Raw genomic sequence first — 17,053 nt, 5'->3', positions numbered from 1 at the left:
TAACTACTGTGAAGTGTCTCTGTACTTTATACCTTCCCATGAAAGCTTAATTATCTGCCACGGAAGGCATTTGACTACATTCATTAAAGCACATCTGAATTTATCTACACGGGTGAGTCGGAAATAATTGTCTTGAAATATGCAAATATCTTGAGGGAACACCATAGGATGCACCTGGCCTGTTATATGGCCTTAGTTATTATATTACCATCTATTAGACCTGATAACTCCCATTAAACGCGCTTACACTTATACTGCACTGTACAGTACTGTACTTACACACGGATACTGTACACAGTACACATATGATAACTCGTATGAGGCAGAATGCACATCAAATTCATCAGGATATATAAAGGTTGAGCAATACAAAATCACATGAAATCATGCACAGTTTTCATTATCGAGTTTATGAAACAAAGTCTGTTTTTAATGATCGCATTGTAGACATTTCAATAATTTTTTTTCTAGGCAAGACTTTAAAGTTTGAGCTGTATATGACCACATGCTTACAATGCAGTGATGTATCGATATATCAATCATTTACACTACTGCTCAAAACATTAGGGTCAGTAAGAATTTGTACTGTTTTTAAAAGAAGTCTCTTCTGTTCACCAAGGCTGCATTTATTTGATTAAAAATACAGTAGAAACAGTAATATTGCACAAAAATATGACTACAGTTTAAACTAACTGTTTTTTTAAAATATATAATTTTAAATGTTATTTATTCCTATAATATCAAAGCTGAGTTTTCAGCAAGAAACTTTTCTTATTATCAATGTTGAAAACCGTTGTGCAGCTCAGCATTTTTGTGGAAACCCTGATACATTTTTATTTGATAAATAAAAAGTTCAAAAGACCAGCATTTATTTAAAAAAAAAGAAAAGAAAAAAGTGTAACAATTTAAAAGTCTTTCCTAACACTTTTGAACAATTTAATGCATTCTTTAAAAAAGTAACGACCCTAAACTTTTGAACAGTTAGTGTATATATTTCGTCAAAATTTACAGTACTTTACAGTAAATTTTCATTATACCTACTACATGATTAACTGCACACACAGAGGACAGACATCACTGCAGAACACTCACACACACACACTCCCACAAAGGATAGACATCATTTAGAAATCCAATTATCATTTCACATTCATCTAAAATGATTAGGTTGGTAACTACACTGCATACTGCCATTTGATTAATCACCCTCTGGTTACCAGAATATTTTTATGCAGGATCACTAACTTCATTACTGGAATGCTGGGTCAACAGCAAAGCATTGTATGAGAAGTAAGAGATTGCTGAACATATCAGATTTCTTTCTGAGAGACCTTGGTTTATGAGCTCAGCTGGATCTGTTCCTGTCCTGCTATAATACAGGGTGTTTGGCCACTGCATTTCCGATGGAAGCTCCATCTTTCCAAGCTAAAGGGCCACACAGTCTGCTGAGCATCTCCACTCCAATCTGTTTCTGGTCGAAGCTGCCAGATCTAGTGATCAGAGGCCAGTTTCACTATTTGTTTAATGATTGTAGAGCTTTAGATTAGTGGAAGTTAAAGAAATAGCTCAAAATAAACTGAAATGAGTGAAACAACATGAAGGCTGTCTACTCTATCCCTTTAAGAAGTGTTGGGCAAGCTACTTTAGTGAGCTAAGCTAGCAGTTACTCTATATTAAAGGTAGCTTCACTACACTGAAGCTACCACCCTGGGAAATGTAGCAAGCTAAGCTACAGCAATATGGCAAAAGTAGTTTACTACATCTAAGCTACTTTTTCAAATTTAATTTTTATATTGAACCAACTTAATTCCAAGTCAATGCTATCTCAGTGATCAATAAAATTGTCAATCAATAGGCATGCATAATTTGTCAGTTCAATAGTTTCAATTCCATTGTTTTTAACTATATAAAACCATATAACTATATAAAACTATAAAAAAAACAGGTGTCAAGAGTGTGTGCATCTTTTTCCATTTCTCATGTGTCAGCCCAAGGATTGGTATTGGTACGTGATGTCACACCATACGGAGCAGAAGGTGGTGGTGATGCACCAAAAAGCTGGTTTGTAGGGCCCTATGAAATCCGTTTTATTTTTTACCACATTCCAAATTCAGTTTTATTTTGTTTTCATTTTTCTGGACACCCATTTTAATGGTTAAATACAATTTTAGTAATTAATTGAAATCATGAAACGTATATAATTTAACAATAATTTATTAACATTTTTAAATAAATTACATTTTAAGGGCGCTATGAAATAGTTTTTTTTTTATGGTTTAAATTGTAATGACCAATTATTTAAAATGTAGGCCTAATGATTTAAGCAAAACTTTCTTCAAAGGTTAAACCAAACTTTTATTTTGACAGATCTCAAATCTCTTTGAATTTCTCAAATCAAGCTAAAATGCTGCTAAAGTGACTCTCAGAGCGGCTGTGTGTAGATGAAGTTCATCAATCCATTACTGAAAACATCGCAAGCGTCATGGGTGCTTCAGTCTGTGGTAAATTACTCCTCGCGTCTGAGCCATTCATTCACAGATACACGCAGAACATGCATGATTCCTTTTTAAATAGTCTTTATGCGGTTTAATATTCAGAGACACTAGTCTATATCGCGATTTTATTTAAGTTTACTTATCTTCCTTTCATCCAAGATCTGACAAATTCCGTGAAATTCCGCGTTATACAGTAAATTTCGTTTTTATGCATGGATATCGCGATTCAGTCCATGTTTTCATATGGCCCTATGGTTGCCAACCACCGTAAAACAAGAAGAAGAAGAAGTCACCGTCACTAACTGATCCAGCATCAGTGATACTTAGCAGTTGTATTTCCGATTTGAGCTTGAGCTTTAGAAATGCTTGGGAAAATGTAACGTTAGCTTGTGTGGATCAAGTACCGCACTAGCTTGTGTGTGGATCAAGTACCGCACTACTTGATCAAAAAAAGAGCTTCACTACTGAAAAGCTATTTGATTCAGAAAACAGCAACGCTACCACCACGCTACTGAAAAATGTAGTTAAACTAGTAGCGTAACTACTTGTAGCGACGCTACTGCCCAACACTGCCTTTAAGATCCTCAACATCAGATCCATTCATGCAATTCTAATGCACATACGTTACGTCCACTCGATGCATGATGAATGAGCTGTGTGCTGCATATCTTAAAAGGGTAGAGACAATCAACTATATAGACACCATTAATCAGCTAATGTAGCTTCAACCGACTATTAATACAGAGTTCATTTAAAAGTCACAACAATGGACATGTTTGTTTTGTCACACTATTTAAACAATTGCAAAACCTTTAAACCGCACTGTATTTATCTGTTTCTTTCTGATGTTTGAGGAACTACCACAGGGACAGGGATTTTATCTACTTTCTTAATTAAACAAACAGTCACAAAGGTATATTACGCAACATGATTGTAATACATTTCCCTGGTAGCATGTACACAGATTGAACAGATTGAATAATCATTCATATTCTTACCTCCATAAAGAGCTTTCCGTGACACTTCCCAGATTGAAGTCATACAGTTTGGTCAGCATGAGGATCACCTGTACAAGAACACAAGAAGATGTAAAAAGTTAAATGTATATAAAGTTCAGCGCAGACTGACATGCAATCTGCAAGCAATCATCATGACCGCATGGCACAAGCTAATTGGCCTCTGCTGATGAGAGCCAATGAGATTGCTTGCTCGACATTTAAATAGTCTGGTTCATTGTTTGATGTATGCTAGTCTTGCAGTGAGCTATCAAGAGTTCCTCTGAACCCTTCCACCTCCCCCAGCTCCACCTGCCTAGATCTGCTACAGGATGTACAGTATGTATGTCTATTTATGAAGCAGCAGCATATCTTACATGCTCACAGCAGCATGTCTGTGTCTCTATTAGCTGTGGCAAGTCCATACATACAACAGCGTAGCAGATCTAGTCCGCCAAGATCAAATACATTAACACTGCCATATTCAATAACATGCTAAAACTATTCCAAGAGTTATGATTTATATATGCATACACATCATCAATCAAATCAAAATTAATGACTCATGATGATCAAATAAAAATAAAATAAAATAACTATCTAAGATCCTGTGTAACTGGTCACCATTTCAATTCATTTTCTGCCTTAATTTTAAAAGTCCTTCGGTGTGACAAATTAATTAATAAAATATGACTGCAGATCATAAAAGCTGCTGCATGATTAAAAAAAATAGCAAAATGCTGTTTAAAGTTGTTTTAGAGTTGTTTTCAACTTCTCAAAAACATTTCATACACTCCCACATATCTGTGGGTGTTTTCACACCCAGTTCGTTTGAACCCTTTAAACGCTCTTCAGCGTGTATATGAAAACAAACCAAGTGATATCAGACCCCCGTAATGGGACCAAAAAGCGAGCAGTACTCAGACTACCTCAGGATCTGGTCTGAGTACGGTTCGTTTGTGGGTCTGTTTGTGGTTTGATTTCTTTGTGATATGTGAAAGCGACGAGGTCCCGGTGCACTTTGCATTTTGTTTCGACATATGTACTGCTTTTGAAAAAAATATCATACTATCTGCTACAGTGCATTCTATCAGTTGCAGTTCTGGCGCCTCCGTCTCAAACTACTGTACAACGCTATGTACATTCACATCACATGTTATCACAGCGGTAGAGTTACGCTCACACACGAAGTGCACAGAATCTTACAGCGCATGAGTACCGAGTAGGCCTACTGTTATCTTTCGTGTCTTATTGGGCTTAAACTGTCAAATACACAAATTACATAAACAGTCGGTTCTGTCTAAAGTTTAAGTAGACAGTTGGGATAAAATAGGATGCGTGAGCTCTTAAATTAGCATCAAACAAATAATCCCCATGCTGCCGCTAGTCCTTAAAACAACAAGAGGAAATCACTGCTCTTCACTGCATTTTATTTTTTACATTTGTTTATTTAATTTCGTATTTGAATGGTGCTGTTATATAGCCTATACCACTGTGGCTGAAAAAATAAAGCACTGTTTATTTAATTTGTATATTAGGTTTTGTATTTGTAATGTACATCTTTGTTCCTATTTTTAATAACGAAGATAAAATAATGGAATAAAGATTTTTATCTTCACCCACTATAGCCAACATAGTCTGTCTTTATTTTTATTTTTTTGTTATAATTTGTTACCTTGTAAAACTCTGTTTTTAAAATAGGGACATTAGTTTGGCTGTACTGCTCAATCACTTGCAAAATAGTAAAACCAACATAAAAAGAATCGTGATGAAATCATAATCACACTGGGTTTTGGGAGCAAGCGCTTGTGCCTGTCTGCCAGATGTTGTTGAAGGTTATTTTGAGGTTGTGGTGTGAACAAGAAAGGGTCTGAGATTATTTCAATGCTAAAGAGGACCAAAAAAGAACCAGGTTCTCTTTTGAGTCCTCTATATTGTGAACACCAGAAGGACTGAGGTCACTTTCGGCTGGTTCGCTTTCTGGTTCATTTTAAGTGAACTGGGTTTGGTTCTTTTGAAACAAACTATATGTGAAAACAACCTGTCAATATTTTTTTTTTTCTATTTTCTATTTTTTAATGCATAAGAGCAGGGACGAGGCAGATAGAGAGAACCCAGATGCACGAACCAGTTTATCTGAGAAACACAAACACAGATAATCCAATCCAAGAACAAGAGAATAATCCACACAGAAGGCAGGATCGACAACAGGAACACACAAACAGACACCAACTGAAACACAGAGGTTTAAATAGACAGATTAACAAGGGGCTGATGAGGGACAGGTGTTGGTGATTTGTTGTCATGGGAACTAATGAGGGTAACTATGGTGACAAACAAGGTACAAGGCAACACAGGAACCAAACACACAGAAACAATGGGAACTGAGAATACACTTCAACATAAAAGTTATTACAGAACAAAGAAAAGTCCCCATCATATCTGAATCAGAATCATTATTGAATCACCCATTATATAAAGTCCTCAATAAATCAACCCATAACAACCTCAAAATTCACAAATCCTCACATCTTGCAGCTCTTCGTCTCAGCATAAAACACCATTAAATGATGCATCAGGCTTCCTCCTTGACACCCTAATAATTCATCTCCTCATTACTTAATCATATCATGCTGAATCTAAATACAGCGCTGTAAATATCCTTTATAAGATTCTTAAGGTGCACGAGACTGTGCTAACTAGGTCAGTCAAATTCCTCCAGGAAAATTAGAGACCGGAAAGAGAGCGAGGAAATTCATGCCTGGAGCGAAAAAAAGTAGTCTCATAAACTTACAATCTTTTTATGCTCCGAGAGAGAATTAATACCTGTATAAACCTCAAAGCCTTTTGAAGGAACGCTGATCATTATGGGGGAAGAGTTCATCGATTCTCTAAGAACTTGCAATAACAAACATGGGAAAAAATACATATTAACTCTCTGAAAAGCCCTTCCATCATAGGGTAGAGCACATTCTGATTCATTCAAGATATAATGTTAAGATTGAAGCATCTGTTCTATAAATTAGGTCATTAGTTTACAAGGATAGTCACCCAAATCATTTCAGGAAGAAAACAATGACATCAGAATGGCCTGTTACGTGAAACAAAAAGAGAAAAAGAGAAAAGGGCAAATAACCATTGAAACAGAAGGATACTCTGGGAAATAAATGGACTAATGAAATTCTTCTTTAGCTCAAAGAAAACTACAAGTCTACATGCAAAACAGGCTTTAGTCCATCAGACAACACCTTTAACGCTATAGTCAATTCGTTCATCAATATTGGGAAAAGCCTGAACTGCTGAGATCTCTTGTAGAAGCCTATTTGAAAAGCCCTGAGATTTACATACAGTTCAGTAACTAGGACCAAAGCACCAGTGCACTGCTCAACCACGGGAACAGCTCTGTATAATATGAAGACAGACAGAAAAGATTTCTTGAGTTTGTCAAAAGAGCATACAACGGCTGCAAAAAGTATTTTGACACTTAAAGGGATAGTTCACCCAAAAATTAAGATATTTGTCATCATTTACTCACCCTCGAATTGTTCCAAACCTGTACGATTTTCTCTCTTCTGTTGAACACAAAAGAAGATATTTTAAAGAATGTTGGTAATCAAACAGTTAGTCATTGACTTCCATAGTAGGAAAAAAAAATACTATGGAAGTCAATGGCTCCCGTCAACTGTCTGGTTACCAATATCCTTTGAAATATCTTCTTTTGTTTTCAACAGAAGAAAGAAAATCGTACAGGTTTAGAACAACATTCCTATATACATTTTCAACTCCACTTGAAGGCCACATGACTTCATACATCTAAAAATTAATTTGGATCTAGTTGGTTGAAAAACTTTTCTAAAACCATTAGGAAAAATTGCTTAAGTATGTGACTTTAGTATCCAAAAGTTCAAAATACTATTTTGGGAACACATTTTAATAGTGACACAGTTCCAATATATGAAATGGTTGTCTGGTTTTGTGGAAGAGATAGCTTTTTAGGGAAAAAAACAAACATTTATACTGTATGAGTGGTGCAAAACAACTATATCCCCCTCAGTGAATTCAGCTGGCGATAGCATCATGCTGTGTGCTTTTCTCATCAACAGTGTGCATGTTGTTAAAAGGAAAAAAAGGAACAATGGATAGTGCAATATACAGGAAAACACTGCAAGAGGACCTGCTTCAGTCTGCTGAATCATCTTACTGGAACAATGATCTCAAACAATGAGGCAATTTAAAATGGAGAGTTTAAGAAGAAAAACATGCATATCCAGTGACACAGTGGAAGATTAATCCAATTGAAAATCAGCAGGACTGTTTATTAAAAAAAAAAGTGCTGTAAAATGTTCTTGTTGGTGGTTGTTCATTCCTTAAATCATTACAGCCTCCTACAGTACTTTAAATATAATGTATAGCCTGACTATATTGGCGTTTGATTAGGTCCTCAAATTATTAGAGATCTGGTATTAAGCTTCAGCTCCTCCGTTTTTTGCTTACATCCCCATAGCTCAGACACAAGCATCGTTTTCTATATTGCTGAACTTAAGATTACAACCTCTCTTCCACTGCTATATCTTATTTCACCTCATCAAATACACCATTAATTGTCAGATTAAAAAGTAGTGGACTGATCTCACTGCCCTGCAGGGTTGTAAAGTCCTCCTGCCACTATGGCAATTGAATAGCCCGGCACTATGCTATAAGGGATGTTAGCCATTTTGCTGACTTCAATCACATGCAGGATTGCCAGGTCTGAGTAACAAAACTAGGCTATAGGCCAATCAAAAAGTAAAACTAGCCCAATGCTCCTATCCCAAATATCAAAAATGTATGCCACTCAAATACATAATTTATAGTCACTATATGCTAATCTTAAACACAGTCATCATAAACGTTTCATAAAAAAAAGTTTTCATAAAGGAGCTTCCTACCAATAACTTTCCACACAAAACTCATCATCTGGTAAAGTTGTGTAATTTGGGGGAATCAACCTACGGCAACAGTTTAAAGGGAGCCAAATTCCGTGGGAAAATCTCAGACTTGTCAAACCTGAACACATGCCATATACCTCCAAAATCCCACCCTTCAAAGACTGTTAACCAGTGTGATGCCATGCATTCCTGAATACATAAAATGAGGACATTTCTGATTGGCTAAAAAGTGTGGGCCACTCCCCTGGCTCTAATTAGTGTCTGTCGCAGAAACAGGTGTGATTATTTTTTTTTTAAGTGATCTGTAATTTAGAAATAAAATAAAATAATGTTTTAACCTCACAAACATTGTAGGATATAGTGCCTTTTAAAAGCAGACTTTGCATATTTCACATTTATTTGCATTAGAATATTTTCTAACATTAAACAACAATATATATTTTAACAAATGTATAACTTGTAATTCAGTAAAATAAGCAAGGAAATTCTGCTTGTTATTTTGCACTCCTAATATAATACAACACAGCCATTAGAGCTGAAAAGATGACTTTAATACTGCTGATGCATGTTTCTGCGAGTAATGAGTATAAGCTGTTTACATGTTGAGCTTATTCTGATTAAGTTTCCCTCGTTTACAAAGGCTCCGGCTTGATTCTCTGTGCATTCTGATAAGATTTATTAGACGCTTCACTACAGTGCTGTTCTGCACCTTATTAGATCAAGTATTTTCTTAAGTTCTAGTTATGTACGCTGAATTATATGCATAAACATATTTACAGACGAAACAACACAGGAACATAATTAGGTGAAATAACACTCAAGTATGGCTTTGAAAGGTGTAAACTAGTTGAAAGGGCACAAATCATGGATTTGTCTTTTTTATGAGTACTTTAAATAAATAAACAGTAAATGAAGCATTGAATACTATTGGATTCCTGTTAGAGAAGTCACGATGAAAATATCAGTTCATCAAATGCATCCACTGCATTTGATATCGAGCATGTTTGTTTTGTACAGCAGGGAAACAAAGTTATACATAGTTTCACAGGCTGACCTCTCCAAATGGCTTGAGGGTAGTGTTTTGGATGGATGGTATTGGGCCATTCTCTTGTATTAGAGAGGAGAAGATCATTCCCGCTGAGCAATAATATGTTGCACTCACACAGGTGTTGTCAAACCAACTTATCCCAGTCTCGGACACCAAAAGCAATTCGGCAACAATTTCACATGTGGGAGAGGGCTGTGAAACTTATAAGGCAATCCACATAATATTCACTATCTTAACAAATAGTGGCATGCGGCCAAAGCTTAGCATTGCCAGTACTAAATTGTCCAAGTCAAATTTGTTCTAGTTTATTTTCCTGCACAAAACTCGAAGTACTGTCTCTATACACCCAATTTACAGTATAACAGTCACAGCCCTTGGCTACTACAAGTGAGTAATGTTTGGAGGGAAGAAAGCCTATTAACTATACTGTAAAAACAATCTTCAGGCCAATTCAGATGGGATTAGTTTTACATCCTCTGTGATTTTAATCCTGTCTGAACTGGCCATGTCAGTGATTATTCTTAGACATTTTTACAGAGAAGAATTTTACTTACTATAAAATGCCCTGAAAAAAAAAATATACCCACAGGTGAAAGTAGTCCTGTGTGAATTGACTTGCTGGTAAAAATCCTTTGAATTGACTCTCAGCAGTCCATGTCCAGTCTGCAGGCTGTAGATCAAGTTTCTCAGTAGACTTGACCAATAAAAACACACAAAAAAATGAAAAGACGTAGGTTATAACTTACTGACGTGCTCGCTGTTGTGTGTGGATTTGTGGACTTTTTCCATAATTCTAAAGTTTATGTAGTGCAGTTGTGCTTTGGGTGACCCACGTTCGAGTTCCAGCTCAGGGACCTTTCCCTCCACTATTCCCTACATTACTCGACTAATATACTCCACTTGAAAGAGTGTATGAAAACGATTTGCAAAGTTTGTGTTTACTGTTATTTTCCTAAAGCGTGTTGAACACGCTATGCCAATAGTCCCTGGATGAACACTATTTTCAGTAGATTTTGGGAATGTGGATCCTTTCACACAACCGTTAGATTGCCCACAACCCACTGTGCTTTGAAGAAGGATTCGGTTCAGAATTGCAACCACGAATAAAAAAAAACTACAAACGTGGTAGATGTGCTTGAGAGCAACCTTTAAAATGGGCATGAAACAGAAGCTGCGATAGTCTTTTCTTCCCTATTATAATGCATATCATAACAGTAAAACGGCTTATCGAAAAAGAAAAAAAAAAGTAGGGCGGGACTTGATTTTGTCCTTGGGGAATTGATTGGATGGTTGTGGTTTGCAATTGGCCGATTTCATGTGAGTGACTGGTTGCCCCGCCCTCACGCCAATAAACACGTCATCAGACTTTTTATCCAATGGGCTGAGTTTGAAAAAGTCAGTGTTCTGAAGAAACTTCTAAATTTGCTGACATTGCAGTTGTTTTGCTAATTTCAAATGCACAACACATAATTTTCAGTGGCATATTGACTGCCTTAAGATTGTGTCGGTGTGTGAGGTCAATTACTTATCCCTGGACAGCTTCTTTTACAGCAGCGTGGTAAACATTAGCCGAAGGACGGTGAGCCCTTCTGTCTCTTACATATGGGGAGTGTTGTAAGTAGCCTTGCTACTGCCAGATGAACTCCTACCGCAGTGTGCATATGTCATATTTCAAAGCTTGCCAATTAAACCTTTCAATGTCACTCAGTGCCAGTCCATTAGATTCACACTTCATAAACTTATGGATTTCATGCTATATAAATATACAACATGTACTGTCTGTTGCCAAAATGTCTGTAAAGAAACGCACTGTATCATCTGGAAAACAATGCTTTCAATATTAAGTATTTCAATTTCACTATTAACATGGTGAAAATTAAGCTTAAGCTGTTGCACTGTTAGAATAACGTTTATGGATGCCAAGTTTATTAATGTGGTATAATTAGTTCAGATACACCACGCATAGACAGCATGTTAAAAACAATATGTAAACATGATGTAAATAATAAAAAAAATAGGTCTGTCTATACAGTATGTGACAATGTTATTTTAGTAGTATTTATGTACTATTAGAGTATTTATAAATTATATATTTAATTAACATATTTTCAGTTTTTCTTTTCCTTTTTAGTATGTTTTATAAAGTTGGATGTAGTGCATTACTTTTCCTTGAAAAGGTAATTCAATTATTGTATTTAAACTCTTTATTTCTTCTGTAATTTAATTGCTGATGTTATTGCATTGAATACTGTTTACTGTATAGACTAGAACAATTATATAGAAAACAATAGAAGATTTAACATCAAAATTGAACGTCTAATGTTAAAATGTATTTTTTCGATGTAACCTGCTCCCTTTACATACTTTAGTCAGTTTAATATACATTTATGCAATTGTATATTGTTTATTTGAAAGAATTAAAAGATCAGATCCAGGAAAGGACTGTTAAAATCCAAGATGAAACTTGGTGTAAAGGACATGAAGGAAAACTTAGCAGTAGGCCCAGAAGTCTGAGGCCAGATGATCACAGATTATGTGTCAATGCAGCTGTATTACACTAATCCAGGACCTTGAGGATACTCTGTGCTTGCGTTTGAGAAAACTGTTCAGTCACGTATGGTTCCGTTAGTTCGGTTATAGGACTCTTATTATGCATTTTCTTTTTGTTCTATTGTGCCTAGTTGTGTCTCAAATGATGTACTTTACAATATGCACTTATACTAGTATGCACCATGTACTGAACCATTTAGCGTATGAGGTATAAAATGATATTTTGTCATCCAGCAGTGGACTCTGATAGCCCTCCCCTTTAAAGCTGCGACAGTTGAGTGCATGAAGTGTCCAACATTATACACTTTGTTTATTCAGTTACATAAGTGTATCATTAGGGTATTTAAAGTGCACTTTCTTTTGTTGAAATTTTCATTGAGAACACATACTCGCACTATTATACTATAAACATTGCTTAAAATAGTGCATGAGTGTGCAAACTGGGACCAAGCATCACCTGTGTTTTAGGGGCCGTTTACACGTCACCGTATTGAACTAAATGCGTTTTAGCCATTAATTTACACAACAATGGCAAACTTTTGAAGAGGGGCTCCAAAAAGTGCAAGTTTTGGAAAACGATACCATTATCGTCTCTGTGTAAACGTGACATTGTGAAAACTGTGATGTTGTGTGCATGTGTATTATATGTTATGCGTAGGTGTTTCTTTATAAAGTGACATCGCCATCTACTGGTCTGACTGCATAAAGCAGAGTTATTAGTCATTTTCGAAAATCCGTGTGAACTGACGTCGCATCGCTTGACAGTTTCTGTACGCGGAAAACAAAAATGAAAAACTTTTCCGTTTTTAGTACATCATTGTCATGTAAACGTACAAGTTGTCAGTGCTTTAAGTGGGCCGGTACGCGCCGGCACTCAGTACCGCCACTTCCAAATATAGCTCTTGAGCGTACCGCCACCTCTCCGTGCGCCCAGAACGTGCTTTTAGCGTACCGGTACGCTCATTTGCACATCTGTTTTAATCCTTTGGCTGCGCTGTCGCTTTTCAGAGCGCCCTTCACAATGCACACTTCCTAATTCGTCCCACCGAGAGCAGAGACTACATTACCCATACACCCTTGAGTTTTACAAGTGAAAAGAGCATGCGTCGCTTTTGCTCCTGTCAGTAGCTACATTTACATGGACACAATCGGAATGAAATCAATAAGATTGATGAATCTGAACAAGGTGTTTACATGAATGATAAATAAAGTAATCGGGTTGATTAGCGCGTTTATATGTCACAAATTTCAAATCGGATCAGATTTTTTGACATGCACAAACTGCACGAATATACAGAGTTTCCCGCTGTTCGCGCATAAATATTCTCATCTATTGGTTCTTTATGTGTTTTAAACAGCAGGCGTAATATTAATTCTTCTCTGGTCATAATTTAGAGCATGTTAACCGTTTTGCCGTGCTGATCACGAAGTAAAAATGCCCCTCCCCACGGCCAAAACCAGGCGTCTGTGGATGAGAATCCACAACAAGGACTGGTGGGACGTTGTCCTGCTTCACTTCACATACGCGCGAGTAAAATGAGAATTTTAGAATGACGGGAAGCTTATTAATATGAAACTTTATTCAAAAGGAAAAACAGCTCGTTCCGCGCGTTATACTCATTATGTTTAATTAACGTCATTGCACATATGCAGTCCTTTCAGTTTCGGTTTTCAATCAAGTGTTTACATGTTCCCTTTCAGTCGATAACGTCGGACGTAGTCGACGCGACTGAAATGGGATCACGCTAGGGAGCCTATCATCTTCGAGTACTATTGAACGAGCCAATGTAATTGGCGTGCGTGATTCGCATCACACACTCCGCCCCCGCGGCGCGGGTATAAATACGGAAGTGGATGCACGCACTAGTTGCCTTTCGCTTCGGAGCCGATCGTTTGATGTCTCTGAGAGTGCTGTTGTCTACAACGAGCGAGTGTGTCGGTGTTCTTCAGGAAGACTCTCCCAGTGCTGGTGTTCTACAGCGCGAGTGCAGCGGTGATCGCGAGCTTTGAGCTCTCAACTGCTGTTTTAACAGCAACAAATTTCTAAATGTTTGTGTGTGTTGATGGCTGGTTAGAGGGCGGAAAAGTGAGTGCTTCACTGTTTCAGTTCTCTGTTCAGTGTTGCCGCGGTCATTTCCCTGTGTGCTCCGGCACTGGTGACGGTCCTATTTTCTGAAAGAGCAACACGGGTGCGTTTGCGTCTTTTTCAAGATGTCATTCCGCCCGTGCGTTTCTGGGTGCGGTCGTTCCCTGTCTCTCTCTGATGGTCACAACTGTTGTGTCACGTGTTTGGCTTACAGCACGCTGAGACAGCTTTTGTGGACAGCTCATGTTTTCACTGTGGGAACATGACTGTCGCAGTGTTGAGGGCGAGACTCGCCTTCGTTCGCGGAGAGCGAGTCCCCATTACCATGCCCCACCCTCGGGTGCTGTGTGGGATGGGTGACCGGAGGATAGTGTTGGATGTCCCGCCCGGTAACCATTCCCTGTGGGCTCCTCACTCCTCCCTTCCACTGCAACCACTGGAGCCTCCTGTGTTGTCTGCTGGTCCATCTGTAATGGGTGGGCCAGCGGTTTCACTCGGGGCTCCCCTGGAGGACAGGACGCCGATTGCAGCATCAGAGGGTGAGCTGACTTCTGGAGATGATGACTCGGCTGCATTGTCTCCCTCCGGGAGTTCAATGTTGCCCGAGCCGGATCCAGAATTATCAGCTATGCTGAAACGGGCCGCCGAGGCTGCCGGGCTCGAGTGGAACCTCCACCGTGTCCCGTTCAGTCTCGGTTGGAATCTGGAGTTTGGTATCTTGGGGCGGGCCGCGCTGGTTCTCAGCTCGCCGCCCCAGTGCCTTTCTTTCCCGAAATGCATGGAGAGCTTATCAGGTGGTGAACAGCATCTTTCTCTGCCAGAAACTGCCTGAATAGCTTTTCCCCCTCATTACCCTTGATGGAGGAACGGTGAAGGGTTGCGAGGTGTCCCTCCATTGGAGCGGTCTGTCGACACAGGTGCACCTGTGTCCGGCGGCCGCTGCCTTTTGGGGGGATCCTCGTCTCCCCCCTAAGGCCTGTGGGTTTCGTCCGTTCCGATGGGCAGAGCTTACAAAGCCTGTGGGCAAGCCCCTTCCTCTTGCGTGCCATGGCGTTGCTGCAGGCTAGGGCACCCATGGCATGCACGAGGGTAATCCAGACCGTGCGCTCATAGGTGAGCACCGCACTGCATCCGACCTCACCCTCCGGGGTACGGGTGTCGTAGCGTGCGTGATCGGTCTGGCGATGTCCACCTTGGTGGTCCAGTAGCGCCTTCGTTGGCTCAGCCTGGTTGGTATGGCGGATGCGGACAAGGTTCGGTTCCTGGTCTCCCCAATTTCCCAGGTTGGGCTGGTCGGCGACGCGGTGGAGAACTGCATCAAACAGTTCTCTGCCGCTCAAGCGCAGACGGAGGTCATCCGGCACATCCTGCCCCGGTGGCCAGCTGCTGCCTCCACCCGCCGCCGGTGGCAGCTCCTCCGCCTGCTCGTCGCCGTGGGCGTTCTCCGGCCGCCGCTCCTGCTGGCCCTCCGCAGCAGCCTCCACCCAGGCCTCAGCAGGGAGCCGGCCGCAGTAGAGACGCCCAGCCCGCTCCAGGCGCTGCCAGGCCAGGTGGCAAGCGACAGCGAAAGCATTCCGGAGCGGGCCGCCCAGGAATGGATGAGATGCTCTTGGAGTGGCACGATCACTCCCTCCCCCCGGGTGAGGGCCGGGTGGAGCCTTTGTTTGTGTGTGTGTCTGTTCCGCCGCTGGCTCCCTAAAAAAAAAAAAAAAAAAAAAAGCGGAGCAAGCGGTACCCACACTTCAAAGAGAGAGCAATTTCATCTGTTCCTGGGTCCCAAGAGGGCCAGTCTGGCGGGTGTGACCCTGTATAGCCTTACACCCCTCAGCTCCCCCTTGGTCGCCAGCAGGCAGCTTGGTGCGTTCGAGGACCCGGTCATCCGCCTTCTCACGCGCCCCCTGCCGCTTGTGGAGACAGGTAAGTGTTGCACAGCACACTAACACCACTCTCTCTACTTTGCTGCCCCACCTCAGGCTCGGCTACCCCGCTCAAGTCAGTGATAGTCATCACATTAGGTGTTGAGCAGACGTGCTCCTGAAAATTCAGTGATATTCATCACACCGAGTGTTGAGCAGTGCTCCTGACTTGTGCGTGCTTATCTTATCCTGCTGGCGAAGGATTTGATATAGCCGCTCCTCCAGCCGGTACGAAGGCCAGTTGTAAACTCGTTCTTCGTGCTACTAGGTGGTGGGTCGTGACCATCTTGGCCCAAGATTGGTCTGCAGCTTTGACCTGAAAGACATGTGCTTCAGATCTCTACCTCCCGCACCGCAGGCCATCCTGTGTGTTGCGTCTAAGGGTGGAGTATCAGTACAGTGTCCTTCCCCTCGAGTGCTCCAGAGCCCGTTGGGTCTTCAGGTCAACTGGAAGAGAGTAATCTCGCCCACGGGCTGAGTATCTCTTTTCTAGTTTTGGAGAGGTACTCGGTCCAACAGGTCTCTCCAATGAGAATGTGTTCAGCTGGTGTTGAAGTGAGAAAGGGTCCCACTGAAAGAACTTTCAGAGGCTCCTGGGGTATATGGTAGTCGCAGCCTTTGGCTCCCTCCATATGTGACCGCTTCAGCGCTAGCTTCACGATCGAGTCCCGAGGTGACCGTGGCAGAGCAGCTCACCCTGTGTGACTATAGTTCATCCCGGTCTGCTGCCAAACCCTCTTCAACAGAGGGGCCATGTACAAAGGGCGTGTTTTAACGGGGGCCTGGGCGACCCCCGACTACACGGGCATTCGTGCCTCGAGTTGTTAGACATTGCGACCGTTGCGCAAGCTTCCCCTGCATGTCACAAACTCACCCGTCACCTCCTCCTTGGAGTCAGACGCTTCTGAGGGCGCCTTATTCCACTCCTCCCGCTTACTCAATCGTGCCGCCATCGAGCCTCACGACAGTTATAGCCAGGGCAAGTGGAGACTCCATCCCCTGGGTCCGGCTGGGTCATGACCATTCCGGGGCCGC

At 40.6% G+C, this 17,053-nt stretch overlaps 1 protein-coding gene across 5 annotated transcripts in view; it reads right to left on the bottom strand.

Annotated features, from left to right (window-relative positions):
- sorcs1 (sortilin-related VPS10 domain containing receptor 1) overlaps window positions 1–17,053 on the bottom strand; it is a 240,968-nt gene that overhangs the window by 107,211 nt on the left and 116,704 nt on the right. For 4 of the 5 annotated variants that reach the window (XR_013207788.1, XM_077246243.1, XM_077246245.1 and 1 more), the window contains one exon: window positions 3,494–3,561. Coding sequence is in view for 4 of the 5 variants with exons in the window: in XM_077246243.1 (XP_077102358.1) it covers window positions 3,494–3,561 (68 nt within the window). In the remaining variant the exon portion in view is untranslated. Of the gene's footprint in view, window positions 1–3,493; window positions 3,562–8,555; window positions 8,625–17,053 lie in introns of those variants that run through there. The other variant, XM_077246247.1, reaches the window with a different exon arrangement.

This window comes from Siphateles boraxobius, unplaced genomic scaffold (genome assembly GCF_051911475.1).
Source record: "Siphateles boraxobius isolate OS27281-9 unplaced genomic scaffold, OSU_SipBor_1 29, whole genome shotgun sequence".
Classification (NCBI taxonomy): domain Eukaryota; kingdom Metazoa; phylum Chordata; class Actinopteri; order Cypriniformes; family Leuciscidae; genus Siphateles; species Siphateles boraxobius.
This window is presented reverse-complemented; position numbering and strand designations above follow the sequence as displayed.